Genomic DNA, 12,305 nt, shown 5'->3' with positions numbered 1-12,305 from the left:
TCTGGCATTCCTGCAGCACAACCTGGCTGTTGTCTGCATATAACTAAATGTCTGCATATCACACTCCTTAGCATGCTGCTTTCCAAGAGGGATTAATAATTCCTGTTCAAAACCTGACGTGAACCAGCTGCGTGCACTCGCATAGTCCGCATCCCCTAACATACATCTCCAGCACGCAGAACAGCAAAGACCGACAGCGACAGAGCCAGCTCTGCTGTGGCAGGGTTTGTGCTGGACCCACATTCACGCTACGCAGCTGGGTATCTCTGCACTGATTTCTAACACTCTGAGCCCCCCCAAAATATAGGATGGCTTTACAATGAATCAGGTCAGACTAGGTGGGATTTATTATATCAGATTTTGACCATGTAAAAGCAACTGTATGCTTCTTGTCTTAAGCTGGTATGAAAAGTAATACAGCCACATTCACGCTGTTTTAATACTGAGCCAACTGGACAGCTGGTTCAAGCTGACTTTCCAGCAAGCCATTTAAAATGTTTTCACCTAGGGCATGGTTAATTTGCACTCCAGGTAAATGACCTGCAGATAACTGAGCAATGATTGCAAAAACTTCTGAATAACATTCTGAAAGCTGAGACCTACAGCTTAGTACAGAAAATGTTGTACCTGCAGGGATGAGATCTGCAAATGTACATAGGATGAACTGAGAAGACATACGGAAAAATTTTACCTCAAAGGAATTTCCAACAGGAGTTTTTAGTATGTGAGGTATTGTGCACTCTCGACCACTTCAAAATATAATTTCATAATAAAATGACACCACACAAATGTATAAGTAGACAAAAACCCCCTACCTCTTCTAAGCTGTGGAGCGAAGAAGCAGATACTGCTCGAGATGTGAGTGGATGAAATGGCTCCTGACCAACTGCATGCTGATGATTCTGTATTTGTATAAAAGGGTTTTGTTGTGATCTATGGGGCAATGGAGGTATACCATAATGAAAGCCCTGCCCCATTAGGTGATTCTGCTGTAGGTTAGCATAAGTCCATGATCCATCAGGTTGCAGGTATTTCAAGGGAGATGGGGTTATATGTTCAGATGGCATTGAGAAAGGGGGATTGTATATTTGGGGTAAATGCTGCTGAAATGCTGGGTTACTGGGTATTTCAATGTCTCTGCTGTTTTCAGTGAAGTTAGGAAAGTGACCACTGTGATTAGAGTTGCAGGAAGGAGAAGGGAGTGCTGGTGGGCTTCTGGGCTGAACTTGTCTGTATTGCAACAGTCTTGACTGAGGGGGTGGCATTTCAGCTAAGTCCCGACTTTCACTTTGATCACGGTGTGACAGTTCTCTGAGCAAATCCTGGAATCTGTATTGACAGAATAAATGTTATCAAGAAAAAGAAAAAAAAAAGGTGTTTTGCTAAAAATCCACTCTTTTTGAGGTTGAGAAAACTTCAAGCACAAAACACTGAATTTAAATTTAAATATCATCTTTGAGCTTACTGACCCTAACTTCAAAGGATATGACTGTGAGCAATCAGAAATTAGGCACAAGAGGATTAATTGGATAAAATACCCACCTGAATCATCTCAAAGTTTTAAGAACTTGAGATTTTCTTTTCAGTCAGAAGAATCAAGCTTTTGTTATCTCTTAAGAGACAACTAAGGTAAGAACTTCCAGCTTTTTATACAAAGTGAAAAACTTCAAGCAGTTTAAAAAAAAAAAAAGACTTTAACCCCTTAAAAGGCAAAAGAACAGAACAATCAAGGATTTCCCTCACTTGTAGAATACACGTCCAAACTTCTTCAAAAGGCTGAGAATGTTCAATTCAGCACATTATGGAGTCAGATAAGAAAGCATATGGAGGCTTTACCATGGCTGTAACAGCTCAGATGGAAAATAAGCACAGTGGAAGATGACAGTAATCAGAGAAAATTTAAAAATCTAGCCATTATAATGTATGTGAATAAAGTTGACAACCACAGGTACCATTTTCCTGTTTATGTTCAACAGCTTCATTTCTGTCTCATAATGCTCCATCTCAAAACTAAGCAGATTTTTTTAAACAAGCAAAGGCTTTTTAAAAAGGAAGAAAAGTTTAGGTTTCATTGGGGAAGAGTGTTGGGAGGGGAGCATTTGTTGTGTTTTGCTTTTGTAAGCACAGAATTCTAATACTGCTACTTTTATTACTAATTCCATTTGAAGAATTCTCAACTTAACACGCTTTAAACTACACCCAGATGCTTCTTTATAAACACTACAAGGCTGTTACTCTCTATCCATTCCCTATTCCATAAATACAGCACTGAGAAACTCCATAAATCTATTTTTTCCACTACAGCTTTACTACCCAATACACTAACAGAATAATGCGTAACACAAAGTGTAACTGCCTACTGTTTTAACCCTCATAATAACAGCAGTCCGTTGTAGTACTTTTAAGTTATAGATAACGTGCCGCTGTTCAATTTTATAGAAATGCTGATGATTCAGTAAAGGAATACCTTGTATACGTTGCCTCTGTTTCATCTTCTGTGTTACTGGCAAGTTTCCAGTTTGCCCTAACTTGCTGCTGTTGATGCAATCCAATGGGCTGCTGAGGAAGATGTGGGAGGTGAGGATGGTGATGGTGTTGATATGGAATACTGCCCTGACTGAGATAGGCATTGTGTTCATTCCACTGCTGTAACCTGGCTTGTTGCTGCTGCCTTATTGTTTCCAAAGCTACATTTCCATGCATACGATCTGTAAAAAACATTAAAAAAAAAAAAATTATCTAATGCTCCTTTTTAAAGATCTTGCTGTCAAAAAAAACACCTTTTTTTACAGTATATTCCAGGACCTGTTATATATTAACAGCATTCCAGTGCATAACCCGTTATTTAAATCATACAGAAAATCCTATAAACATGAATCTTTTAATAAAGTGCTGAATATTCAAACATGCCTCAAGCAGCAAATTATGCTCAATGACATTACTTATGGAAACTAACCCAACAATGACCCAATTCACAGCAATATGCCTGAAAAGGTAAATACCTTCTTCAGTTTCACTTCAGGGTAATTAGAATTGCACAGTCTGAATTTAACTACAGAAGGGTCACCTACCTAGAGTGTCCCCTATGGGCATTCCTGATGGATTCTCTTCAATGAAGTTGTTCAAGTGGGTTGGCAGAACTGGGTTGTGCTGTGCAATAGGCCTCAAAGGATTACTGACTTCTTGTAACATAGGTGGGGGGTGTTGTTCTGAAATCACAGCATCTACAGCAGGAGAATGTGGTCGGTGGGGAACTGGGTTATTAAAAAAAGACTGGCTGGGGCCTGCCTGGTAAGCAGGGGAAAGCTGCGAAGGTTGTGGAGGCTGCTGATTCAAATGATTATGCTGCTGAACTACCTGGCTTTGCTGGGGTGGCAACTGGTTTTGTTGTTCAGGTAAATGATTTTGTTGCTGACTTAAAAGGTTTTGCTGCTGTTGCAGAGGATATGGCTGCCTTGGTATCTGTGACAGGTGCTGGAAGTGGCGATTGGGAACGGCATACTGGGAGTGGGGAGGGGTGAGATGGAGATTCAGCTGCCTGGGGTTAAGATTATCTTTGCGATGAAATTTAGCATTAGGATAACCAACACTGGAACGCGACTCCGGGCTTCTATTCTGAGAATTTGCTTCTAAGTCGACCTAGAAAGAGAGGATGGAAAAACTTTGAAAATTTACCTAAAAAAGCAAAAACCATGACAGTAATGAATAAATTCATTTAACAATGAATAAAGTTTATAAAACTTCTGCGGGGGGGGGGGGACATTATATATGTTAGAACCACTCTTTTCTTTATTTAAGAACAAATATATTCTGCAGTAGTTTGCATCAACTTGTTTTAACTCCTTAATGTTCACTCATGACTTTGATTTTTTTCCTCTCTTGAAAGAAGGTAACTAATTCTACTACCACTATTCTATTTAGTGAAAACTAAGAAAAAACTACTCAATTCTTTCTCTTCAGGCTTCTGTATGTAAACTGACATTCAAACACTACCATCATCAAATTTCATTCTATAGCTACTGTTATTGCAGGGATGAATTACCAACAGCTTCCTTATGACCATCTCTAATTTAGCTAATTACATGCAACTGTTAAGCCTTAAGTCTTTTGTTTTCATTTCTAGGACACACTGACACCACATATTTAAAAGAAAAAGTAATCCTTTATTTGTCCATTTTAGATTATCACTCCTTTTCCTTATTCGCATTGCCATCCATAAGATTAATATTCTACAGTCTACAGTCATTGTGAACCTCTTCTCCTGCTCACCTTCATTCCTAGCAGAATTGTTTATCTCTAGTCATGCAATGTTTTAATTGAAATTTCCATTAATTCCTAAACATTCAAAAGACAATAGTATTCTGTTTTATTATGTCAGGTATAGGCTTACTATGTACAAACTAATACAGTTTAAAAACAGTTTAAGAACAAAAGGTTTTTTGCAAACACTTACTTGTTAGTGAAACCCCAACAATTGGTCTTTACCTCAACAAAGGGTTTAAAAAGTCAATTCTAGAATATTAACTTTTACTTCAGCCCTGGGCAAGAAGAAAAGGGACCTAGTGTCACTCAACACATATTAGAGATCAGTACTGATGGCTTATCATGGAATAGAAATGTTGTAACTATGATAGGAAGTTTTTGATAAAAAGGAATAAAACAAAGGTATATGAAGAGGTCAAAGAGAGATGAACAGCATCTCTTCTCAAAAAGAACAGAAGAGTACCTAGAACAGAGGGAATATTAAAGAAAAAACAAGGCAAACCAACCTGCTTGGATTCCACAGGTTTCTTCTCAGGTGTCCGAATTTTACTGATTTCAGGTCCAGAATTGCTTTCACTTTTACCTAAAAATGTTTAGCAAATTAATTAACTAGTTTCAATGGAAAAATTTATTTTTCTTTGCTTTGTCAGACACAGAAAAACTTATCAAAATAGCAGTTACAGAATAATAGAGAAATTTAATATAATTTACCCAAATAAAGCTTCTTCTTTAAACTGCACTTTGTGCATTAATCATCATTAAGTACTTCTTTCAACTTAACTGCAAGCAACATCAGTAATAGCAACCACTGGACTGCAGAGCAGAAACAGACCAAATACAACCCCCATACACCGCTTCTGACTACTTCTCTCCTCTGAACATCACAGTATCTTAGATATTCTTTTATGGCTAAACACAGTTTATTTCCCCAACTCCTTGCATTCTTGCAGATCCCTCAATTTCACTTAAAATGGAAAAAGAAAGAAAAAAATCCTTTGCACAATTTCCTACTGAAATTTCAAACTTACTCAAAATAAAACTAACTTGCAATGGAATTTCAATGACTCACCATTTCGACTTTGTTCATGTTGCTCCTTGTCTTGATGCTGAAGCTGCTGCTGTTGTCCTATGCTAACTGGTGAGTGATGTCCCAGGCCATAAGGTATAGGAGACCCCCGCCCATGCGCCTGTAACAGGTTCATATTATATGCCATAGCTGCTTGATGAGTAATGATTCGAGGGTCAACTGCAAACCTACCCTGATACCCCGTCCATGGTACCTACAAAATTAAAAAAAAAAAAGAAGAAGAAGAAAAGATGCAATCTGTCAAGGTACATTAAAGGAAGTAAAGTAACAAGCACATTGATGTGAGATCACTAACAAGCAGTTTTCCATATATCAGATGACCTGACACCGTAACACATGGCTGCAGGTAATGCTGCAAAGGGAGAGCAATAAGGGCAGGCCTAGCAGCAAGGGGCAACACAGAAGGAGATTTTGGAGGATTACCCTGGGCAGAAATGCTGGGAGGACACCCACCAGTCTTGTTTCAGTGTTTTCAAGAAAAAAGAGAAAAGACTGATGAACAAATTCTATTTCAATAAATTTTATATTGACTTCTTCTCTAAACAAATAGAAGTGGGTGAAATTAAATAAAATAGATCAAAAAGAAATCATTTTATCTTACATGAACATAATCATATTTTAATTCCTACTTGTTTTAAGCAAACATCCTCCAAGCAATTCTTTTTTTAAATTAGTATTTGTCCTTGAAATGTGCACTTTGAACTCTAGCTTTAGGCTACTATTCCATCTGTACAATCTCAAATCATCTCCAGTAAGTTTCTTTCTAAAGGAAGCCATCTCATTAGTACCTCAGTCTTCCCACTTAATCATTTAAAAATCCATCCTCAGGGAAGGTGAGCTTAAAATACTTATTTTTCATACATTTCTTTTGATTGGAAATGCATAAAAATACATTACTCCTTAAAAAATAAAACAGAAATTTCTAAATTGTCTTGGTTTGATATTAATATAATGTGAGCAAGCATGACAAAGATACAGCTGCTGGCCTTCTCATTGCCTTTAAATTTATTCATCAAATTCTGATTTCTGGTAAGCTAGGAAAAAGGAAAATAACTTGACCTAGCAAAGAAAACCAATCTATTGCTGCCAGCTGATCTAAGACATCAACTGAAACCAGAGTTCTTAACAGCAAGGCCCAATACAGCAACCATAAGCTAAACTTCCATAGAAGACTACTGTAACTACTAAAAAAATGAATGAACTAAGCAAAATTCTAAGCAGATGCTTAGGATTCGGGATGGCATTGTACACATATACAACCCATGTGTGGGTTCGGTGTCCTCCCCAGAGTCTTCAGGAGTCATGTACCATGCATACATGTTACTCCACACAAAATTACTTCTGTAGCCTTTGTTCCTTCCTACCTGATTTCTTCCTGGAATATGTGACTGTGAATATTAGATATAAATCAGAGACTGTTTCTTTAATTTGTGTAAGTTTTGTTGGGATAGTTCTATTTGTAATACAAAATTCCATATATAAATGGTCTAAGAGGCCTGATAAAGTGTCTTCATTGTGGTCTTAAGTGCTACAGAGAAAGTGATCAGAGAGGAATCAGATTCACCGTGATGTTCTGGAAGGGGAAAACATCCCATTATGCTTATTCTTCATATCACTTCACTTCAAACACCTTACATTCAGACATCTATGGTCAAAGCTGGTCATTTAGACCGTATGAGTCAATAAAGAGAAATAAGCTTCATCAGAATTGCCTATGTCTCTCCAATGATTAAGAAGTGGACTAGGCAATTAATTCAGATGCAGATATCTCAAGTCAGATAAGACAGATCCCACTGGTGTGTCTATATCTACAGCTGAAAAAAAACACCAGATGGCATTAACATGAAATTGCTTTTAGACTGCCTAGTATTATTTGTGGGAGCAACATTTCTAAGTCCTCATTTTCTGGTGGTCTTCTGTACAGCCACTCCTAGAGCTAGCTAAGCCCACGTATTTGAACTGAAGTGCTGGAAAACATAGCAAAATATTCACTAACTGATTTTGCCATTCATTTTTATACATACAATAAATGGACAAAAATTAAAAAAAAAGAAAAAAAAAAGAATTCTTACAGGCAAAGGCACAGACATGACCATGTTTCCTCCATAGACAGCAGGTACATATAGAATACTTGTCCCAGTGTGTGGATCTATCCTTTGAACAGGACTTGGAGATTTCCCCAGGTTGGGGTGAGGTCCCAGAGGAGGAGGGGGAGGTGTATATGCTCGGATAGGATTTCCGATTAGGACAGAAGGGTTGGGCTGAACTGAAAAATAAAGAAGATATAAACAGAAAAAGAATATGAAGACCATCTATTTCTTTGTTTCCTTTTGCATCCTAATAGCATTTATCTTCACAAAGCGTGAGGGCAACTCTCATTACAGGATAGGTCTGATATAGACAGAAAAAGCATTAATCATATAGCAAATCCTGTATCCCATTTCAGAAATTTGAAAAGGCAGAAAATGTGAGCTGAGATATAGAGAAACAGGTAGTTGGTAACTGTGTTAATGAAAGAGCATCCCAAACCAATAAAACATGCCAACAGAATTATCCTCCTTTCTTTAGCAGGGAAGACAAGTTTTAAACGAATGCATTTTAAATTAACAACAAAAGCATTAAACTGTTAGATGCTACCTTGCAAAAGTATTACCAGTAGTATCTGATAGATGAAAGCACAATATAAGTCCAAAATATATGATATAACAGCGCAAGCACTATAACGTTTTAACTTTTATAGTGCGAATATACTGGTACAGTATTTTATATCAGGAATTTAAAACACAACCATTTTTAACAGGCCAATGCCTATGCTGTGATAAGGCTCTAAAGTCAGTGTGCACAACACCTGCAAAAGGATAGCATGGGAAATACCTAATGTCTACTTTCCAGCCTGTAATCTGTTTTCCAAATGCACTCAAGAAGTAAATGGCTTTCAAACAGAGAACAGACCAGATACTCAATTCATGTCAAATTACTATCAACTTCACTGAAGCCCAGTCAGTGCAAGCTTGGAGGAATTCCTCCAGTAACAGCAGATACTTACCAATTCCATCAGGTGGGAAGTGGTCATTCTGGTTATGATGATGGACCTTGCCCTTTAAAGGGAAAAATAACAGTAGTGAAGTTTTGCAGACTTAACATAAAGCAAAGCATCTTTATTTCAACTGAACATTATAATTGAATTAAATACAAAGCAGGGTTTGAAAGAAATTAAGCTAAACATTTTATCCTTATGCATTCAACTGTCCAATTCCATCACCTGATTATGAATTCACAAAGTTGGATATTAAATACCACTAACTCAGTTAACCCATGGGTCATTATCGGGAACTCTGGGGACACTCCCTCCCTGCAGGGTCTTCTCTTCACCTTCACTCGCTAAGGTCCGTCTAAAGATACGAGAACAGTTACAGCGAGCTGCTTTGGGTTTCCTTTCTCACCCTTTTATCACCTGCTGTCTCAGTTTGTTAGGAGCAGCACCCAGTACCAACTGCGGAAGCAGGATCCAGCTGTTCCTCCAGGTTCCAGCTCAACCTTGGACGCAAAGCAGCTGCCACCAGTTTTACTTGGCTGCTCACCCAGCCTCCTTCGCAATTACCTCCCTATCCCATCTCCTGTATTTGTAAAGGAGGGTCGCCTTTACCCCTTGGTGACTGCTACCCGAAAAGTATAATATAGTAGAGTCAAGGACGAGAGTACTCTGGGGAATCTCCTTTTCCTTGCTGAATTGTACATGAGAAAGGAGGTTAACAGAACCGAGTTATCCCTCCTACACTCTCATGAGTTTACAGCAGCAACTAAGTAGTTAATATTCATAAAATGTGAGCACATATTCAAATGTCGTATGCTCTTAAGCCATTTGCAGAATGGGAATTCCTTACTTAATCTAACCTAAATACATTCACAAATTTAAAATAAAATTTAAAAAGCCTTTGATGCTGCAAAACTTTTCTCTCCCAGGAGATAAGCCTAGGCAGTTTTCCAGAGGTCTGAGCAAATTAGTTGAGGTACGTAGACAGGTGGTGTGACAATGCTGACTCATACAGAAACTAGATTAAAGAACTTGTCTCTGAATTTTCCCCCCCTTTTTAAAAGTGAATTATTGGAAAATAAAATAATAATTACTTTTCTTTAGAGTACTTAAATAAAAGAAGCCTGTTTATTCCCTACAGAGAGCAAGATTCAAACTAAAACAAAACTTAGAGAAGTTACATGCCTTAAGAATCACCCATGGTTTATACAAGGCACCTCTCTATCTGTTATGCTGTCAATTAGCATCACACAGTACGTATAAACGTCTACAAAATCTCTGTTCTACCTATGATACTTGTTTTTTATAGTGGCCATATTTTTAAAACTGAAATAGCAAATCATTAGATAAATTCAAAAGAAAAGTTCTCCTGTTGAACAGGAGCTTTAGCATGTAACCATATCAGACGGTTGAATACAAATCAACTGGGACCACTGCCGTGTTGGGGGAGGATGACGCTGGCTTTGTTTTGTTGTTTATCTTTTTCCTTTTTTTTCTTTTAATAGTTCTCATGGTTTAACAACTTTATAAAATCATTTGACGACACCTTTGGAGTTACTGTCTCTCAGAGATTTCCAGATCAAGGTTCATTTCCCTGTCAGTCTATAAAACAACTAAAGCGACATAATTCAAGGCTTTTGCATCTAAGAACATTTGTATGGAGTAACCTAGACTGCAAATTTTCAACACAGTATTCCTTTCCAGTATTCCTGGGAAGACAGTAACCACATGGGCTAAGAGTGCCTCCAAGTCACTCAGCTTACTATACCTCAAGATCTGTAGGGAAGTTACCATCAGCTAGACCGACGGCAATTCAGAGCACTGCAGGATGCACTCGGTTTTCTCTAGGAACTTGTCCCACTTTCAGTCTAATACTCTGCACTGCATAAAGGCACCTGGAGGAAATTCGGCCCAAGACTCAGGTACCTAAGTTCAGGCAGTTACCAGCCTCGGCACTCCCAGGATCCCCCTTTAGCCAACAGATGGGAGAAGCGGGTATTCTCCAGACCCTTAATCAGACTCGTGGTCTTCACGGACCACAAAAACCTCTAGGGCACTGACGCATCTCAATTAAGTGCCTGAATCCAGGCCAAAAAGCTGGAACGCAGGCAGCAAGCAGTGGGTAGGTAGAGCTGTATAAATTCAGAGCCTGATTTACTGTATGTTAACTACCCTGCGGTAAGCTCCAAGTTCAGAAAATCTTCAGTTTCCACATCGTCACCTTTAATAAAGACTCTGCCCATCAAACCCCACCATCCTTTAGGCACTTCCACTCCCCCCAGCCAGGCCACCCAGCGCAGCGGGGGCAGAGCCCCCCTCCGATGCCGCTGCCATGAAGCAAGCCAGTATCCTACTGCTGCTCGGCTCTCAGAGAGTGACAGTGACAGGACTGAAACTTTTTTCTTTTTTTAACTAATAAACAACAAAAAAGGTTCTTTATATCTTAAAAAAAAAATCCAAGAGCAATTCTGCTGAATAAGGTGTCATTTTTACAATATCACATTTCACTGTATATCAAAATTAAGCCCTGAGCTGCGTGGATGTCCACAAACTCACCACAAAACAGTGTATTTGGAGGCTGTTCTTCCTATTTTTTCAGCATAGGATACATCAGCACTAGGTTTTCAGCCTTTTATCTTTGAATGCTAAATATCGTACGCAGGGGGCCTAAAATGAGCAAAGCTAACCAATTGCTTTTAAAACTTCAGCAAAGGAAAGTGTATTGCTTATCATAACCATTTGCTGTATGTGTTTGAGTATTACCTGCCCACTGTAGTTCTGTCATTCCACATGCTAGCTGTCAATTACACTCAGAGGGAAGAGATTTTACTATAATTATGATATAGGCGGTTAAAACACTTCAGATCTTAAATTGAAATAGCAGTTTGAAAGTCTGTCTTCTGATTTCTACAGCACATGTGCTTAGTTTACTAACAAACTGGGAGAAAAATATATGGAACTTTTTGCAAGACTTCTACGCTTTTTTCTTTTTTTTTTAATAAAAATTTACTATACCTGCATTTTCAAATATTTTCATTTTGTTTTAGGGAACAAAAATATTAATACATTGTGGTTTTATTATTAATTAAAATGCATTCAAGGCTGAAGCACTCATGAACAATGAAAGAGCAGAAATGACTATTTAAGACAACAATAATTTTTTAATTTGTGGTTTTCTGTAAGCCTTTTTGACACATCACTAGCTGCTTTAGAGAACTGGTGTTTGTTTCAAAGAGTAATGTATCTTGACAAAGAAACATTCTCACAAAATCTCTTTTTGGAAGGACTGCCAAAGGGAAAGCCTCCCTTTTTGTACTGTCAAAAAACCCTGTAGCAAAAATTTCTTTTAGATGATATAACCTGTAACAATGCAAAGCTATGGAAAATACATATATTTCTTCCTTCTTGTATGACAGAATTCCTCACAAAGCTGACAACCTGCATTTCATCTCTATACATAAATTAATTAAAAGAACTGCATTTTGAAATAAATTTAAAAAACTATTAAAATAGAATTGTTTACTAATATATCACAATAAACAGCTCTAGAATTTAATGTTATTCTTTACCATCTTGAGGAAGCAAAGAATGTATTTCCATCACTGCTTCACTCCCTTTTACAGCAAGGGCTGAGGAAAATTATTGCTGTGTGATAAATACACCTATATGTCCTCTTGATGCCAATGAAATCTGGCCGTTTGAAGGATATTATTCCTGAACTAATCCTGAGAAAATACTGTATTGCAATGTATTTTAATGAAATCAAATAATTATCTTACATACTATAAGCTACCGGATTTTACACGTGATTCTCAGATCAAACCAAATAACTTGCGGCTATTGTTCTGTTTACTCCCTGGCACTGTTCGTGTCCACATGTTGTTCGAGTCAGAGTGCAAGCTGCTTGGCACAGGGATCATC

The 12,305-nt window shown here is 37.9% G+C and overlaps 1 protein-coding gene across 6 annotated transcripts in view; it reads right to left on the bottom strand.

The window, feature by feature from the left end:
• The window catches only part of HELZ (helicase with zinc finger), a 92,119-nt gene that overhangs the window by 7,365 nt on the left and 72,449 nt on the right, over positions 1 to 12,305 (bottom strand). For all 6 annotated transcript variants that reach the window (XM_067308108.1, XM_067308110.1, XM_067308111.1 and 3 more), the window contains 7 exons: positions 8,397 to 8,448; positions 7,423 to 7,616; positions 5,333 to 5,543; positions 4,770 to 4,846; positions 3,072 to 3,639; positions 2,468 to 2,708; positions 816 to 1,329 (listed from right to left, as the gene is read on the bottom strand). In XM_067308108.1, coding sequence (XP_067164209.1) covers positions 816 to 1,329; positions 2,468 to 2,708; positions 3,072 to 3,639; positions 4,770 to 4,846; positions 5,333 to 5,543; positions 7,423 to 7,616; positions 8,397 to 8,448 — 1,857 coding nt within the window. The remainder of the gene's footprint in view (positions 1 to 815; positions 1,330 to 2,467; positions 2,709 to 3,071; positions 3,640 to 4,769; positions 4,847 to 5,332; positions 5,544 to 7,422; positions 7,617 to 8,396; positions 8,449 to 12,305) is intronic.

The sequence above is a fragment of the Apteryx mantelli genome, chromosome 19, assembly GCF_036417845.1.
Source record: "Apteryx mantelli isolate bAptMan1 chromosome 19, bAptMan1.hap1, whole genome shotgun sequence".
NCBI classification, from domain to species: domain Eukaryota; kingdom Metazoa; phylum Chordata; class Aves; order Apterygiformes; family Apterygidae; genus Apteryx; species Apteryx mantelli.
This window is presented reverse-complemented; position numbering and strand designations above follow the sequence as displayed.